This window comes from Geotrypetes seraphini, chromosome 8, assembly GCF_902459505.1.
Source record: "Geotrypetes seraphini chromosome 8, aGeoSer1.1, whole genome shotgun sequence".
Taxonomy (NCBI): domain Eukaryota; kingdom Metazoa; phylum Chordata; class Amphibia; order Gymnophiona; family Dermophiidae; genus Geotrypetes; species Geotrypetes seraphini.
Genome location: NC_047091.1, coordinates 34200966 through 34220578, shown reverse-complemented (window position 1 = coordinate 34220578; position 19613 = coordinate 34200966). Strand labels below are relative to the sequence as shown.

The window sequence follows — 19613 nt, the reverse complement described above, 5'->3', positions numbered from 1 at the left end:
AGGTAATGGTGCCAGGCTTTGGAGCTCCGAGGCAGACCGCTTCTCCCCCCTCCTAGCCGAACCCCCGCTGACCCTCCTATCTCTCCGCCCCCAAGTGAACCTTTCCGACCCTCCCAGCGAGAGCAGCAAACCTCCCTCCAGTAGCGTCGGCTGCTTTGCGGCTTTCTCCTGCCGGTGAAGCGTCACTGATGACGTCATCAGTGATGCGGCAGAGGGAGGAGAAAGCCGCAAAGCAGCCGACGCTACTGGAGGGAGGTTTGCTGCTCTCGCTGGGAGGGTGGGAGCACGATAGGGACCAGGCCGGCTGTGCAGCCCCCCTAAGGCTGCATCCGGGGCGGACCCCCCCCCTTGGTATGCCACTGGGGAGGAGGGAGAGGCAGAGGCAATTCATTTGAGAACTGAAAGCTAATTTTGTGAACCTTGTTGTGGAAGTATTCAGCCATAGTATGGGGAGAAAGGGAAGGAGGAGTCGGAAGTGAGGGCACTTTGAGTAGAGAGCTGAGCGTGGCAAAGAGAGAATCAGCCAAACGGGTGGAGTAGTCTTGCAAGTGAAAGCGCAGATTGGAAAGAAATCAGACTGGACAGTGACTGGCCCACAGCTGACCAAACAGGCAAGGTCATACTCTGAAGACCTTGGCTAGATTTGCCCATACAAAGTGCCTGCAATTTATGTCATATAATTTTAGTTCAGCTTTCTAAAATTTGTTTACATTTTAGGAAACCTTTGAGGAGGTCATTTTTGACCACAGAGCTGTGATGTCCACAGGTACTTATCCCCCATTGCCTTTGCATTGGTTTCCAAGGACTTTCACTCAAAAAAATATCAAAAAAGAAAAGCGCCCATATACACTCACACCTTTTAAGGTATGGGTATTTTCTTTGGGGCCCCAACCAATCCAAATACCTGTTCGCCCTGATGAACCATCTCTTCTCTGCTGCCAAAGGAAATTGGCACAGTAACCCCACAGACCTAGACAGTGAGGCTCTCTCTGACTTCTTCCAGACCAAACTTGACAACATCCACAATAAACTCAACACTACCTTCAGTAATAACCAACCCCCCAAGCACACCCCCTACACAATCAGGATCAGGATCTCTTTCCCAACTTCACCTGGTCACACATGACAAGCTTCTTGAAACATTGAAAGAGCTCAAACCCTCTAACAAAATCCTTGACCTTTGCCCATCCAGCCTCCTTCTATCCACCGCAGACGCCTTGGCAGAATCCATCCTGCCCATCATGAACACCTCCCTATCAACTGGGAAGGTTCCACTCAGCTAGCAATCTGCCATTATCACGCCCACCCTCAAGAAACCTACCCTTGACCCAAACAACCCAATCATCTACCGGCCAGTCCCCAACCTCCCATTTGTATCCAAACTCCTGGAACGAAGAGTGCTCCATAGACTACTACCATTCATAGAAGAACAAGGTGCCCTATCCCATTTTTAATCCGACTTCCGAGCAGGCCATAGCACCAAGGCAGTTCTCCTAGACATTGTTAACTGCAGCTGGTCAATTCTTGACGAAGGAAGTGATGTCCTACCGATACTACTAGACCTAAGCGCTGCCTTTGACACCATTGATCACCAGCTCCTACTGCACAGATTCACTGACCTTGGAATCAAGAACTCTGCTCTTCAATGGTTCACCTCCTTCCTACAACAGAGAACACAAAAAGTACTCCTAGGCCCAAACAAATCAGAACCCAAACCCATCAAATAAGGTGTTCCTCAGGGTGCCCTGCTGTTTCCACTCCTATTCAATCTGTACATCAGACCAGTCATTGATATTGCCCAGAAATATAACCTCAAAATCCACTCCTATGCTAATGATATACAGCTACGCTTCCCATTAGGCGAGAACTGATCTGCCCAACTTACCAACCTCTAACATTGCCTCTCTAACATGAAGAATTGGATAAGAACATAAGAACATAAGAAGTTGCCTCCACCGGGATCAGACCAGAGGTCCATCGCACCCAGCGGTCCGCACCCGCGGCGGCCCATCAGGTCCATGACCTGTCAAGTGTTCCCTGCCCTAAAAAAAACCTATCCTTACTTCTATCTGTATCCCTCAATCCCCTTTTCCTTCAAGAATTTATCCAAACCTTCTTTGAATCCCTGTAGTGTCTTCTGCCCCACCACTACCTCCGGGAGTGCGTTCCATGTGTCCACCACTCTCTGGGTGAAGAAGAACTTCCTGGCATTGGTTCTAAACCTATCCCCTTTCAGTTTCTCCGAGTGCCCCCTTGTACTTGTTGTTCCCCACAGTCTGAAGAATCTGTCCCTGTCTACCTTATCTATGCCTTTCAGGATCTTGAAAGTTTGTATCATGTCTCCTCTAAGTCTCCTCTTTTCCAGGGAGAACAGCCCCAGCTGTTCTAGCCTGTCGGCATATGAAAGGTTTTCCATACCTCTTACCATTTTCGTCGCTCTTCTCTGGACCCCCTCAAGCAATGCCATGTCCTTCTTGAGGTACGGCGACCAATACTGGACACAGTACTCCAAATGCGGGCGCACCATTGCACGGTACAGTGGCATGATGACTTCCTTTGTCCTGGTCGTGATACCCTTCTTGATGATACCCAGCATTCTGTTTGCTTTCTTTGAGGCTGTCGCGCATTGTGCTGATGCTTTCATTGTTGTATCCACCAGCACACCCAGGTCTCTTTCAAGGGTACTCACATCTAGCAATGTTCCCCCCATTGTATAGCTGAACATCGGGTTCTTTTTCCCAACATGCATGACCTTGCATTTCTCTATATTAAAACGCATCTGCCACTTTTTGGCCCACTCTTCCAGCTTCGTTAGGTCCCTTTGCAGGTTTTCACAGTCTTCCGTGGTTCTAACCCTGCTGCAGAGTTTGGTGTCATCTGCAAATTTGATAACCTCACATTTCGTCCCTGTCTCCAGATCGTCTATAAATATATTGAACAGGAGCGGTCCCAACACCGACCCCTGCGGAACTCCGCTCGTGACCCGTTGCCAGTCTGAGTATTGGCCCTTCACTCCAACCCTCTGTTTTCTGCCCGCCAACCAGTGTTTAATCCATCGGTATACATCCCCCTCCACTCCGTGGTTCCACAGCTTCCTAAGCAGTCGTTCGTGGGGTACCTTGTCGAAAGCTTTTTGGAAGTCGAGGTAAATTATGTCTATGGGTTCCCCTTTGTCTATCTGGCTGTTTATTCCCTCAAAGAAATGTAGTAAGTTTGTGAGGCAAGACCTTCCCTTGCAGAAGCCATGTTGGCTCTCCCTCAGCTGCCCATTTTTTTCCATGTGCTCGCAGATGCTGTCCTTAATAAGTGCTTCCATCATCTTACCCGGAACCGAAGTCAAGCTCACCGGCCTGTAGTTTCCCGGGTCTCCTCTTGATCCTTTCTTAAAGATAGGCGTGACATTTGCTATTTTCCAGTCCTCCGGGATCTCCCCAGTTTTCAATGATAGATTACATATTTGCTGGAGTGTTTCCGCTATTTCCTTTCTCAGTTCTTTTAGTACCCTTGGGTGGATTCCATCCGGGCCCGGTGATTTGTCGCTTTTTAATCTATCTATCTGTCGTAGGACGTCCTCATGGCTTACTTCTATTTGCTCCAGCTTTTCATCTAGATCCCCACTTATAATCTCCTCAGGTTCTGGTACATTGGATGTGTCCTCGCTCGTGAAGACCGACGAGAAAAACTTGTTTAACCTGTCTGCTACCTCTTTTTCCTCTCTTACCACTCCCTTTCTGGTTCCATCATCCAATGGTCCCACTTCCTCCCTTGCCGGTTGCCTCCCCTTCACGTACCTAAAGAACGGTTTGAAGTTTCTCGCCTCCCCAGCCAGCTTCTCTTCGTATTCTCTTTTTGCTTCCCTAACCACTCGGTGGCACTCTTTCTGGTGTTTTTTGTGTTCCTTCCGGTTTTCCTCTGTTTGGTCCTTTTTCCATTTTCTGAATGATGATCTCTTGTCGCTTATCGCCTTCTTCACTTCCTTTGTTATCCACACCTTGTTTTTTGTTTGGTTCTGTTTGCGCCCTTTCCTAAACCTGGGGATGTACATGTTTTGTGCTTTTTGCACCGTGTTCTTGAGTAGGGACAAGGCTTTCTCTACGGTCTCCATCTTCCGTGAGCTGTTTCTGAGTTTATGTCTCACCATTTTCCTCATAGCTTCGTAGTTCCCTTTTCTGAAGTTGAGTGCCATCGCTGTGGTTCTCTTCACTTTTGATGTTCCCATTTGGATGACAGACAACAAACTCCAGCTGAACGCCCCAAGACAGAACTTCTATGGATCCGAAAGAAAAACACTAGCTACACCTGCCTAACCTGGGAATCCACCCCTCTAACAGCAAAGGACCAAGTGTGCAGCCTTGGAGTGATACTGGATCTGCTCACATCCTACAGGTGGTCTCCACTTTCTTCTACTATTTGCGCCAACTATGAAGGATCAAAGAAACCTTACATCTCTAAACTGGACCTGGCCCAGCTCCTCAATACCTTTGTACTCTCTAGGATGGACTATTGTAATTCCATATTTCATGGAATAACTAAAAAGGAACTCAAGCGCCTCCAGCAAGTCCAAAACTCAGTGATCCACCTCCTATACAGCCTCAACTATCACGATCCCCATTTCCCCAGCTCTCCATGCAGAACACTGGCTACCTGTCAAGAAACGCTGCATATTCAAGGCCCTTGTGATAGCTCGCAAAATATTCCACATCACCACCCCCACCTACATTACATCCAAACCATACCAGTACGCTCCCACACACCCCCTCCGCTCAGAAGCAGAGAGATGACTAAGCATCCCCCCAGGAAGATCTCTCCAAATGGAAACTGCACAGCCACCTCATCCCTAGGTTATGGAACCAACTGCCTGTGCAGATAAGATCACAGAACTCACTAATGCCCTTCCAAAAAGCAGTGAAGACCTTCCTCGTCAACTGAACGGCCGCCAGCAGACAGACCCCTCTATACGAACGCTTGTTTTGCAACCAGTCATGTCCTGACTTTACTGTGAACCTCTTTTGTTAATTACTGTGGATGTCTCCGTGCAAACAGTCATGTCCTTAGCTACCGTGAATGTCTTTATAGTTTACTGTGAATGTGCTTTCGTAACCCGTTCCGAGCTTCCGGGAGAATGGGATGGAAATCGAAATAAATAAATAAACTTATGAAAACATGAAAGCCTGTGCATTAGTTAAGTCAGTGCCTGAATGAGGGTGAAAGTGCACATATTGTGAAACACCATGCATCCCTGTTTCCACCCGCAAGGTGGGCAGTCTTTAAACTGCCTGTTTAAAATAGTAGGATACTTCTTTACCTGTAGGAATAGCTTTGAAAGGTGTCTCTCAGGGACCTGTTCGAACATGCTAGTGGAAAAGTGCCATCCATTGATCACACAGAGCACAGGGTGAATTTCAATATGGTGAAGTAACTGTCAGAACATTCTGGAAGGGCACAAATCCTACCCACTCTCTGGGCGTTTACTCTAGGAGAGATTTATGAGAAACTCTCTTGATCGTTGCCCTTTTTTCTGGGTTTCAGGGTGTCATGTTTTCTAACCGTGATTTTTCTCCTGTCGTATACACGTATCTCAAAAGTGTCAAACGTTTCTCCTTTTCATCTTCTGCTTGCTGGTACTAAAGTAACAACAAATAACAACCCCCTGCCTTTTATGAAGCCGCAGTGATTTTAGCTCTGACGCTCATAGGAATTCTATGAACGTTGGAGTTGGTACCGCCTCAACCGGTGATAAAAAAAAATCTAACGCAGCTTCATAAAAGGGAGGGGTGGGTGGATGTGGAATTAATAAATTGATTTCAATTGCACTTTAATCGTATTTCTCATTGGGTCCCCAAATCAATTGCATGAGATTATAGCTGATTCAGAGTGTGGTTTTAATTTTTTTTTTTTTTTGGGGGGGGGTTGCAAGTAGATGTTAAACAGCATTAAAGAAAAAAGAAAAGGAATGAACAGTGGCGTAGGAAGCGCCTGAGGCGGTGGTGCCTCCCTCTGCGCCCCCCCTCACTCCTTCCAGGCTCCCCCTCCGCTCCTTCCTGCCCCCCATTCCACACTTGCACCCTTCCTTCCCCCATTACCTCTTAATCTTCACCAGCATGAGTGGCTTCTGCAAGCATGCTACTCGCCCCAGCGTTGGATTCCCCTCTGATGTCACTTCCTGGCCCCATGACCCGGAAGTGATTCAGAGGGGGAACCAGGTTGGCGCGAGCAACAGGCAGAAGTGAGGGAGAGATGGTGTCAGGGTGTCAGGGCGGAGAGGTGCCGGCGCCCCCACCGACTTGGTGCCTGGGGTGGTCCGCATCCCCTCCCCTTACTACGCCACTGGGAATGAGAATTGATAGATCAGAATCTCAGAGGGTGACTTGTTCAGCTCTGATTCGTTCCTTGCTGTATCTGCCTTTTTTCTTCTCTTTTCAGGAAAGAGCTTTACTTTGACCATCACAGTTTTCACAAACCCCACCCAAGTTGCCACCTATCACAGGGCCATTAAAGTAACAGTAGATGGACCTCGGGAGCCAAGAAGTAAGTTTAACCCTCTAACTTTGACTTCATAACTACATGTGTTGCATTTTGCCCCACACAGCATCATCAATTTGGGGGCAGAGCAGAGTTTGGTTAGCAAGGTCTTTTCAGCCAATAGATGTTCAGCTGCCCCTGCACTTAATAATAAAGTTCATGCAGAGAATATCTAAATTAAGCATCACACATTCAGCTAAAGTGTTTTTGACGTCTTTGTACACACAGGAAGTCATAAAACGGTTCAGTTTCCTGTGTTGCTCCTTGGCAGTTTTGCATTCAAAGACTGCAGCCTCCTTCTACATAGCGCCCATCAAAATAACCCACAGGAAGGCAAGATACTGAAAAGTGAAACGCTATACAATTAAAAATAAACATTGATCAAACATGAGTACATTCCGCAAAAATGGACTATGCAGTTTCATTTATATGTGAAAGAAAAAGGAATCGGACCTTGTTCTTACTTTGCAAATACTGTATATACTCGGATATAAAGCTAGATTTGTGGGCCAAAAAAAAAAAATTACCCAGAAATGGAGGTCTCGGTTTATATTCAAGCCTCATAGACCCATCGCAGGCCCTTCCCTGGGACTACCTTAAGCCCTGCTGGTCCAGTGGTGAGCGAGGGCAAGAGTGATCTTCCTATGCTCATGCCCTGTTCAGTCTCAATACTCAAAATGGCTGATACTACTACTACTACTATTAATTATTTCTATAGCGCTACCAGACAGACACATGCAGCATTTTACAGAGTCACAAAGAGTAAGAAAACAGTCCCTGCTCGAAAGAGCTTAGAATCTAAACAGGCAAGACAGACAAACAGGATGTCATGGATACAGCTAAGTGGAACGGTTCATCTGCTGGCTGGGTTGGAAGGCATAGGAGAGTGCAGGACAATCAAGCCATTGTGACATCACTGAGGAGGTTGACTCTTATTGGTGGAATGAGGCATTATGACATCACAATCTCAGCTCTGCTTCCCATAGACTGAAACCCTTCACACTACTACTATGAATTATTTGTATAGTGCTACCAGATGCACGCAGCGCTGTACAGAGTTGCAAAGAAGGCAGTCCCTGCTCCAAAGAACTTACAATCTAAACAGGCAAGACAGACAAACAGGATGCCATGGATACAGCCAAGGGGAACGGTTAATTAGCTGGCTGGGTTGGAGGGCAGAGGGGAGTACAGGCAAATCAAGCCATTATGACATTACTGATGAAGTTGGCTCTTATTGGTGGAATGAGGCATTATGACATTACAATCTCAGCTCTGCTTCCCATAGACTGAAACTCTTTGCACTACTATTATTACTACTATGAATTATTTCTATAGTGTTAGTAGACGTACACAGCGCTGTGCAGAGTCACAAAGAAGACAGTCTCTGCTCCAAAGAGCTTATAATCTAAACAGACAAGACAGAATGTCATGGATACAGTTAAGGGGAACGGTTAATCAGCGGGCTGGATTGGAGGGCAGAGGAGTAGGGTTAAGGATTGAAAGCTCTATTTATTTATTAACTGCCTTTTAATGAAGAGATTAACTCAGAGTGGTTTACAATTCATTGAACAGAAATCAGGTGCTAATAAGTATTCTCCCTATTTGTCCTGGCAGGCTTACAGTCTAACTGCAGTATCTGGGACAATGCTTAAAACTAACAGCATGCAAGTTATATGTGTGCTATTAGCGGTGAGTGTTGTGAAGTTAACATAAGAACATGCTTCTATACCGCATAACCATGAGTTCAATGCGGTTTACAAAAGTTACATAATTAACAAGGAAAAGATCGAGAGCACTAATTAACCAGATATTTAGAGGAAAGAAAGGCCTTAAGTTGCTTTCTGAAATGTTCCTAGGAATAAGATGATAATAGCAGGGAGCGAAAGGCCTTATCGTAAGAAGCTGCTTGAAATGAAATCAGATGGTCGTGATACTTCGTGCTCTTGCAACCTTTAGCCGAGGGAAAAACGAAAAGGGCATGTGATTGTCTAGTATTCTTGTGAAATGCCATAAAAAAAAATCTGTTAGTTAAGTACAGTGGAGCTTGGACAAAGATGACTTTCTAGCAGAGGCAACCCAACTGAAAAATGATCCGTGCCTCTGCGGGAAGCCAATACAACTCATGATTGAAGAACTAAGGCCAGTACTGGGCAGATTTGCACGGTCTGTGTCTGTATATGGCCGTTTGGGGGAAGATGGACTGGGGAGGGCTTCAATGGCTGGGAGGCTATAGATCAGGGGTGTGAAAGTCCCTCCTCGAGGGCCGCAATCCAGTCAGGTTTTCAGGATTTCCCCAATGAATATGCATGAGATCTATTTGCATGCACTGCTTTCATTGTATGCTAATAGATCTTATGCATATTCATTGGGGAAATCCTGAAAACCCGACTGGATTGCAGCCCTCGAGGAGGGACTTTGACACCCCTGGTGTAGATGGACTGGAGTGAGCTTTGACAGAGACTTCAGTAGTTGGAACCGAAGCACAGTACTGGGCAGAGCTTTGGATTCTAGCCCAGAAGTAGCTAAGGAGAAGATGAAAAAAAAAACCTAACAAATTTTTAGATTGAATCAGGTTGGGCAGACTAGATGGATCATTTGGGTCTTTATCTGCCGTCATCTACTATGTTACTATGATAGAAAGGGGACACGTGGTCATACCATTTGAAGAGTTTTGCAGTTATTGTGCCTAAGCCCAGGCAAACCAGGAAGTGAAGCACTTAATAGCACAGAAAACAGGTGCCAATGTGTGCTTTCACTTGTGGGTTTGATCTGACTCGCCCACAGTTAACTCTCACTATCAGTGCTTAGGGGCTTGCAAGTAGGGTTACCAAATTTTAGTTAAATAAAATCCAGACCCATAGTCCCGGCCTCCCAGGCCCAGCCAGTCTCACCCAGTCCCACTCCGTTACGCCTATGTCATGTACGAGCCTCGCCCCCCCAGCCCCGCCCCTCAACCTGTTCTCATCAGTTGGGAGGGCATCTGCGCATGCAGCATGTTGCATCCCTGCATGTCCTCCCGATGTCCCAAAGAAGAAGTCCAGACGCCCAGACATGCCCTCTAAAAAATCCAGATGTCTGGCAACCCTAGTCCAGGCGGTGGCGCCACGTACCTCTTCAAAATTTTGGGCGGCAGCAAGCAGCATCTCTTAGCTGCTGCTTGCGCAGGCCTCAGTTTTTCCACTGATGTCACTTCCTGGTCCCTCCTGTCTTCAGCTGCTCCTGTTGCCAGTGCTCAGAATCTCACATGACCCGGTGCTTCTACTGGAGCCAGTGAAAAAGCATCTTAACCAGCGGAAGAGCCAGTACGTCGGCAGGAAGGCAATTCTGAGCATCTGGTGTTTGTATGGATTTTCATCCGTACTCAAATAGGGAACGAGACTGGAGCAATGCCATGAAGTGGCTAATGACTGCTGCCATCAGAATAGGGCTTAAATCATTCATTTTGAAAGATCTTGCCACAGTTATACTATGGGGTCTTGCCAGCTTCATAACGTATAGCGTTAGCAAGGTTTGCAGTTACATGGAACTTTTGATTTGTTATGTTCCCTTTGAGATAAAATGATTGTAGGTAGACAGACATACTTCTGTCCTCAGAAATTCAGAAAATAAGAAATCTGCATTTTTATTTTTATTTTTTTTAAATCCTTGATAGTAATGGGGTAAGGGTGTCTTTTGGTTGAGGCAAAGTCAAAGGGAGTTTCCAGAATGAAATTTTAAAATTAAGTTTACATCATGTTCATGTTCTTCCACTGCTGGCTTTTGTGAAATGATGGATTGTTGAGTTGTAAATAAGGCTGGTCTGTGGAGGTTCACCACAGTTACACTCGGGGCTTCCAGTGCTCCAAATTCACCCAACAGGGTTGATCTATGCCTGGCATTACCCTACTGCATACAGGGACTTTTCATAGGGAATTTCAATAGGGAAATCAAAGCTTTTAGCCTCTGTAAGCGGTGGGGGTGAAAACCAGGACAGGATCAGCATTGCATACACACAGTATTAGATCAGGCATTGACAGCAGAACGCTGTTTTTTTAGGAGGGGCCCAAAAGCTGTGCCCTAGCCAGCAGAATCCTGCGGCACAGCCTCTCACCAGCTCCTGATTCCCCCCACCCACCTCCTCCCGGCTCTGTACTTTTAAATCTTGGACAGCCGCCGTTCAGCATCAACGAACAGGCCTGTCACCGGAAATAGAATTGAAGGGTACGGGGACAGGCCTGCTCATTGACGCTGTGAGGCGACTGCCTGAGGATTTAAAAGTTCAGTGCTGGGAAGTGGGCGGGTGGGAACTGACGGGAAACTACCAATCTTTGGGGAGGCCTCTGTGGCACTAGTATAAGTGATGCTTTAATATAGACACTGGTAGGTGCCCTGTTAGGCTTCCTTAGCATCTTCATTCCCTAGATACAGGTTCACAGATTAGTAGAACATAGATTGAAGAAAAAAAAAATGCCCCAAACAACTCTGTAAAGGCTTTCTCCAGGGGATACACACAGATACACTCGGTCCTGGAGTCCCCCTCCTTGCCAGTCAGGTTTTCAGGATATCCGCAATGAATATGCATGAAAGAAATTTGCATAGAATGGAGTTTATACACACTCATTATGGATATCCTGAAAACCTGACTGGCCCTCGCCAGGGGGGACTCCAGGACCGAGTGGAGAAACACCGCCCTAAAGGACGCAGGCACAGAACGGAAATATCCCTGCGCTTGTTTATGTTAAAGGGTTGGGCTGCCGCCAGTGAAATCGTATGCCTGCACAAAAGCACCTTTCATGAAATCCAAGTTTAATATATTAGTCCATCTTTTTATACCAGTTTAAATCCTCTCAGACATCTGCCCAGGGCAGACCATAACACCCCCCGCCCAGCATCCCTCTTACTATGCCACTGGATACCATTGTTAAATATTTGGGTATAATGCAGCCTTCAGTACTTGTTTGGGTACCTGGTATCAGTGCCCAGATAAAGCTGATCTGAAATTCCTTTCAGATCAGGTTTGAAGGATACCTGAAATCTAGAACCTGCATAGTAAAATTGGATAAAGAAAAATCAGATCCTTGGGCTAACCCCTGTGGTGTACCCCAAGGATCCCCACTATCCCCTAAACATAGAAACATAGAAACATAGAATATGACGGCAGAAAAGGGATGTAGCCCATTAAGTCTGGCCTCGCTAATGACCCACCCCTAGACTTCACCCGGCTAGAGATCCCACATACATATCCCATTTCTTTTTGAAATCGAGCACGCTGCTGGCGTTAATCACCTGCAATGGAAGTTCATTCCAATGATCGACTACCCTTTCGGTGAAGAAATACTTCCTGGCGTCGCCATGAAATTGCCCACCTTTGATTTTCAGCGGATGACCTCTTGTGGTCGAAGGTCCTTTAAGAAAGAAGATATCATCTTCCACCTCGATGCGGCCCGTGATATATTTAAAAGTCTCAATCATGTCCCCCCTCTCTCTACGTTCCTCGAGCGAGTATAGTTGCAGTTTATTCAGTCTTTCCTCATATGGGAGGTTCTTGAGTCCCGAGACCATCCTGGTGGTCATTCGCTGAACCAACTCGATTCTCCGCACATCTTTTTGATAATGTGGTCTCCAGAATTGAACACAATATTCAAGATGAGGTCTCACATGGATCTGTACAGGGGCATTATGACTTCGGGCCTCCGGCTGACGAAACCTCTATGGATGCATCCCACCATTTGTCTAGCCTTGAATGCAGCTTTCTCCACCTGCTTGGCAGTTTTCATGTCTTCACTAATGATTACTCCCAAATCACGTTCTGCCCTAGTCCTAGCTAAGGTCTCACCATTCAGAGTGTAAGTTCTGCACGGGTTTTTGCTGCCAAGGTGCATGACCTTACATTTTTTGGCATTAAAGCCTAGCTGCCAAGTCGAGGACCAATGTTCCAATAAGAGCAGGTCTTGTTCCATACTGTCGGGCAAGGTGCTGTTATCTACTATGTTGCATAGTTTGGCGTCGTCGGCGAATAGTGTTATTTTACCTTGAAACCCTTGAGTCAGGTCTCTTATGTATATGTTGAAAAGGATCGGTCCCAAGACCGATCCCTGTGGCACTCCACTGGTCACCTCCGATGTATTGGAGGGGGTACCGTTAACCACTACCCTCTGGATTCTACCGCTTAACCAGTCATTGACCCATGTCGTCAATATCACTCCCAATCCCATCTAAGTCATTTTGCTCAACAATCTGCGGTGTGGGACGCTATCAAAAGCTTTGCTGAAGTCCAAGTACACGACGTCTAGTCCCATATCCAGTTTCCTACTCTCTTCAACCTCTACACTGCCTCCCTCGGTACCCACCTGGACAAACAAGACATAATATCCTACAGCTATGCAGATGACATTACAATTCTCATACCTTTCGATCAACCACAGCCCTCCATGACAGCCACACTACATCGAACGCTTGAAACAGTGACGACTTGGATGAAAGACCACAAACTGAAATTGAACCCAGACAAAACAAAATTCATCCGCCTTGAAAACAACACAATCCCAACCATAACCAACATAGAAATCAATGCAATTAACTACCCCTTACAATCCACCCTAAAACTACTAGGAATGACAATAGACAGATGATGCACCATGCAACTGCAAATCAATAAAACTATACTGAAATCGTTTGCAAATTTCAGTATAGTTGGTTGGTTATGGTTGGGATTGTGTTGTTTTCAAGGCGGATGAATTTTGTTTTGTCTGGGTTCAATTTCAGTTTGTGGTCTTTCATCCAAGTCGTCACTGTCCAAACCTAAGACAAGTTCGGAAATTCATCGAGATTACACAATTCCAGCTCATAGTATAATCCCTAATACTAGGTCTACTAGACTACTGCAACATCCTCTATCTCCCCTGCCCTGCAACAATAACAAAACAATTACAAACAGTTCAAAACACAGCCCTGAGATTCATCTACTCATTGAGGAAACACAACCACATTACAGAGGCCTACCTCAAATCACACCGGCTTCCAATTCCAGCAAGAATACTATTCAAATTCTATTGTCTACTATTTAAAACTATAAATGGAGACAGCCCAACCTACCTGAACAACCGCCTCATCCAAAACTCCTTAACAAGGCACAGGAAAACTCACACCCCATTCACATACCCTCCAATCAAAGAAGTTAAAAGGCAAAAACTATATGATGGCCTCCTGGCCACCCAAGCAGCGAAACTTGACAACCAAATCTCCAACCTACTGATAGCGACCCCAGACTACAAAACATATAGAAAAAAAATAAAGACTATACTGTTTAAGAAATTCCTAAAAAAGACCTAACACCACAAATCCTCTTCCTTCCCTCCACTAACTCCCCAACCCCCCGAAATAACCTATTCTACTCTTTATTTTCCTGGAATATGACCAGACATCTTTTGTAATCCACCTTCTTTAACTCTTTTGTAATCCGCCTTGAACCGTGAGGTAATGGCGGAATAGAAATCCCTAATGTAATGTAATATAATATTTAAAAAGTGTATATCTTATCTCCTCTGCCTCTCCTCTCATTCATGCATATTTAGGAGCCCCGCCCCCCAAATATATAAATAACCTTAGGGACATAGGTACCACTCACCGCTGACATAGCGTAATAATCCATTTGCATTAACTATAAAAAAGAAAAACTTTAAAATAAAAACATCAAAACTTTTTAAACAGAGGAAAGCCAATCAAAATCAAGTTCCTAGGTCAAGGGACAACAGTAGCCAGTTGCATAAAAAGAATTTTATCTAAAAGAATCAATAGCAAATCAGACTGCTGACTCAGAGGCAAAAGTAACCAATCACAAACAAGAGTCTCTCTTCTATAAGTGTACACTTCTCCCTCCGTATTTGCGGTTTCAGCATTCACGGTTTCGATTATTCATGGTTTTTAGCTTGCTAGCTCCTCCCTCAAATTACATCAGCTTGCATTGAGAAATCGCCAATTCCAAGCGTTTACAGAGAAAATCGTCGATTCCCAGCACTTTCTTCACTGTGTTTTGCCTCTCCTTCAGGAACAGGCCAGGTCTCCCACCATGTTAATCGTGGTTTCACTATATTCACGATGGTTTTTAATAGAAAACAGCGAATAACATATGAAAAAGTTATTTGCGGTTTTTCTGTATTTGCGGTTCTGTTAATCCCCTGTCACAGCGAATACGGAGGGAGAAGTGTAAATAAAAATATTTACACTTTCAGGAAATGCAGCTTGCCACTGAAATATCCATCGCTTTTCACTTGTGCGTTGGGATTTTCAAAATAGCGCCCTTCGGTTTAACTTGATAGACCTCATCAAAGCAGGAGATTCTGCTGGGATGATCGGAGAGAGCGTAATGGACGATAAGGGTCAGATTCTATAAATGGTGCCTAACGGACACCTCTTCGTGTTTGTCAATAAACCGCTATGTGCCGCTTATAGAATCCCGCCTAGCAGCACACAAGCATGCTTAGGCTCGCTAGGCATCCTAGTGGTAGACACTGGTACATTAGGCCAGGTTTTACTTGGCTTAATTTACCCGCATGTAACTCGGATGCCTAGTGACGCCTAAGTCAACCATACCTAGTCTCCACTCTTAACCACACCTACTTTTCAGATAGCCGTCGCTATATGTCCTACTGTAAACCAATAAGCCTCAGAAGCCCACCGCCTCCCTGTTTCTGTATGGGTAGGATGGTTACAGGGGTAATCACTGGCAAACCTCTTTAGCCAATAATTTAAGGGTGGCTTAATGCAATGCAAAATTCAACTTTAAATAATCATATTTCAAAATTTAAACTGTTGATCTGAAATATTGAAGAACTGAGGCCAGTACCAGGCAGACTTGCATGGTCTGTGTCCGTATATGGACGTTTGGTTGAGGATGGGCTGGGGAGAGCTTTGATGGCTGGGATAGTTTAGATCAGTGTCCTTCAACCTTTTTACACCTATGGACCGGTGGAAATAAAATAATTATTTTGAGGACCGGCAAACTAATAAGACTGAAATATTTTAAAACCCCATTGCCACCCCGTCCCCGCGAGCTTGGTCCCGTTAACCATTTGATCCCATCTGCACAAGCCTCAAATAGTTATGATTTTATATTGAACATATTTTATTAAAGTATAAAAAGAAACAATATTCTGCACAATTGTCATTTTATAAATATAAATAATACAGGGCAAGGATCAACAAAACTCCCGTCTCCCCTCCCCTTCACATATATCCCCTCTACAATCAAGAAAACTGAATAAGCCAAATTATTACAGAATGCTACACAAATATCATACTAACAGAATATGCAGTCACACATGGTAGGAATGGTGTTAGTGGGAGTGCAACTAGGGCAACTGCCTTCTGGTCAGAGAGAGCCCTAAGCCAGCTGGAAGCTAAGGACGCACTGCCTGGGCTTTGCACTCCCCAGTTATGTCTAACATCAGCTCTAGCAGGATACATATTTTAAATCTGATATATTCTAATCACAAGATAGAAATAAAATTATTTTTTCCTACCTTTTGTCGTCTCTGGTTTCTGCTTTCGTCTTCTTTTCACTCTCTTCCATCCAACGTCTGCCCTCTGTCTCTTCAATTCAGCATCTTCCCCTTCCATCCACTGTCTGCCCTCTCCCCCTCCCATATGGTATCTGCATTCTTTCTATGCCCTTCTCTCCTACACCAGATCTAGCATTTTTGTCCCTCTTTCCTTATTTCTCATCTGATCCCCCCTTCCCAGCATCAGTCTTTCTCTACTTTGTCATTCCTCTGTCTCTCCCCTTTCCCTCATCTGATCTCTCCATTCCATCCTGACTCCTTCCCCTCCACTAATCTCTCTGCCAGCTGTTTCTTTCCAATGTTCCTCCTCCCTTGTCCAGGAGTACCCCTTCTCCCTTTCCTCCTCCCCTTATCCAACAGTAACTCTCGTCCCTTCCCTTTCCCTTCTCCCCTGTCAGCAGTACCCCCTTCCCCTCCCTTGTCCAGGAGTACCCCTTCTCCCTTCCCTCTCCAGCAAATGTTTCCTCTATGTAGGCTAGCGGCAGCTCTATGTGCTTTTAACTTCGGCACACAGTTGCCCCTAAGCAGTATTTTAGCCGCGGTTTCATGAGGTAGCCTCGGGGCCTTTAGTAGGCTGGCCCGCTTCGATGATGCGATGTGGGCCGGCCTACCAAAGGCCCCGAGGCTGCCTCATGAAACCGCGCTAAAATACTGCTTAGGGGCAGCTGTGTGCCAAAGTTAAAAGCACACAGAGCTGCCGCTGCTTGTCTTGTGGTGCGGAGACAAAGGCTGGAGCAGGAGACATGCGCGGCAGGAGTCAGTGGTGGAAGGCAGGACTGCCGGCATAGCGACGGCAACAGAAAGTTGCATGTCAGCTGACGCCGGCACCTTTTGCTGCAGCAGGGACCCGAATCCTTCACAGAAAGAGTTAAGAAGAAGGGAAAGTTTAAATTAAATCAGTAATTTAAAGAGAGGGTAAGGTGTGCAGAAGCCCTCCAGAAGCGGGCCCGAGCTCGGGGCCTTCCAAAACCCAGACAAACTGCCAGGTTTTGGAAACCTCTCCGGGCACCTGGACGGTCCTCTAAAAAGCGGACATGTCTAAGTTTAACCCTAGCCTAACCTAAGTATGTAATTGACAACCAGAACCCACCCACTGAAATGCTGTAAACTCTGTTTATTGCAGGGTTTGTTTTTCTCTTTAATCACTGAGAAACTCATGGGTGCAAAGTGCCCGGCATTGTTTACTGGCTGGAGCCACCATATACGTCAGCAGTCAGCTACAACACCTGACTTTGTGCCATACGTTGGCTATTTGCGAGTGATGTTGCTTAGCTCGGAGTTATGAGCTGCAGCCTTATGGCTAGGATGCTGCTGCTGCCACTGGCTTGATTTAATGCAGTACCTTTCGAGGCCCTGCACAGAAGGTCAAACATGCAGCCAGGGATCATCTGTGCTTATCCCGGCCTTTTGGAGAAAGGAAAGAAAGAATAACAGAATTCATGAAAACCTGGGATAAGCTCAGCGAACAAATGAGGTCAGCTGAGGTCTGTGGCAGTGTATCAGTCCGGCCAGGTGGGCTTTACTCTCTGGAAGGGACAAGACTCCAGGGTTTGTATCCAGGGCCACAGGGAGATTGTAGAAAACGGTGGTATAATAGGGGAAGATGCAAGAATAAGGTGTTAAAACAACTGCTGAACTTGCAGAAGCCTGATGAAGATCCCCGATAAAGAATTGTCGCAAACCTAAAATTTCAACTCAAACCTGAGACTGAAAAATAAACTAATCCTTGGAGAGGAAGGGGGGGATTAAATTAAAGAGCATAAGTGTGGTTTTGGAGCGCTAGGGCCTGGTTTAGGTTAATATAGTTCACACCAGGCTCCTGTAACAAATGCCTGCTTTCCACCACTCCGATTTCAGACGCTCCGGCTGGGCCCTGAGTGCACCAGGCAAGGCCTGTAAAGCTGCCCTGCTACCTGGAGCCCCCACCCAGGCTGCATCCTTGAGAAAAAGTGGTTCGCTTTCTTGTCCTGATAAAGAACTGGTTTACCCTAGCCCACCGCAGGGGTGATCTATTTCCCCTCCCCTAACAAATTGATAGATCTGTATGAAATCATCAACTTTATATTTTTTTGTTATTGTTGGTGTCAAAGTCAAAGACTGTGTACATCTTCAAAGAGAGCGTACAAAGCTTAAGGGCATCGTGCTGCTTTCCTGTGCTTTTTCAGCTCAAGGGAGACAGTGACGGCGCTGTTTCCCCCGAGAGAAGGAGGAATCCAAAGCAAAGACCTAGCGTGACTGATTTCCATCTCCAAGTGGCGTGAGCAGAACTAGCTTCAAACATGTGAAAAGCAACTCGTCGGGGCTGAACTATGTTAGGCAGTGGAAGAGATGCTCATTTTCTCAGAATTATTGGGGGGGGGGGGGGTTAACTGTTGCCTTGGGTTTTTATTTCCCTCTGAACTTCTGGGGTTAATTTTCAAAGAGGTGTGAAAAATTTGCCCTTAAAACACTTTTTTTTATTGGGGGGGTAGGGTTACCAGACATCCCGGATTTCCCTGGACAGCTTTTCAAAACCCGACACTTTGTCCGGGTTTTGAAAAGCTGTGTTGGGTACGGAGGAAGTTTGCACATGCGGTCACGCGATGATGTCATGCGCACATGATGTCTTCACGTAGCATCCGCGCATGCCGACCAGAGCAGGCAGCAGGGGGTTGTGCTAGAGTGGGCTTCGGGGCGGGATTAAGACAGGGATGGGTGGAACTAGGCGGGGCTTGGGGGTCCGGATTTTCCAAAAGGAAAATCTGACAACCCTAGAGGAAGGCCAAAAGCTCCGCCCTAGCAGAATTCGGCAGCACCACTCCCCACCCCCCCCAGTCACTGTAATTATAAATATTCGGGCAGCCGCCACGCAGCGTCAACGAGCAGGCCTGCCTCGGAGGTCTTCATTCTACAGCGATGCTGCGCGGCGGCTGCCCGAAGATTTATAATTATGGCGGCCGGGAGGAGGTGGGTGGGGAAATAGAACCATAACTGACTCTTCTGACCGCCAATTTTGGGGGGAGGCCATGGTGCCTATGGTAGGGTTACCACATTTAGTGAAGTAAAAATCCATACCCATGGCCACGCCCCTAGGACCGCCCCATTCTGCTCCCCCATCCCCACCCCAGATGGCATCCACACAAGGCAATGTAATGAAGGCAGGTGCGCGTGCTCGAGACATCACCCCGTTGCGTCCACGCATGCGCGGAAGCCCCTTCTTGGCATGACTATGTCAGGAAGCTTTTCAAAACCCAGACAAAGTACTGGGTTTTGAAGTGCCATCCAGACCCTCCCAGATATGTCCTCAAAAGGAGAACATGTTCTGGGCAATCTGGCCCATGGCCATGGCCTAGCCCATGGCCTCCCCATTCTGATGCCTATGTCTTAAAGTTTACCAGTGTTTGTTGGTTAGGTACAAATCTGTTGTGCAAATGTGTGTTCCTTGTGATGTGTAGCAGGACAATTAATATACTGTGAAAAGGAAGGCAGTCCCCATCCTTCCCTCTAATCTCTCATTTGTCTGTCTTGAGTAGATTGTAGTTTCTGTGGAGTGGAGACGGTTATGTTTTTGTG

The 19613-nt window shown here is 46.2% G+C and overlaps 1 protein-coding gene across 1 annotated transcript in view; it reads left to right on the top strand.

Annotated features, from left to right (window-relative positions):
• Positions 1 to 19613, top strand: part of RUNX3 (RUNX family transcription factor 3) — a 145349-nt gene that overhangs the window by 66565 nt on the left and 59171 nt on the right. The window contains exon 5 of the mRNA XM_033955781.1: positions 6424 to 6528. Coding sequence (XP_033811672.1) covers positions 6424 to 6528 — 105 coding nt within the window. The remainder of the gene's footprint in view (positions 1 to 6423; positions 6529 to 19613) is intronic.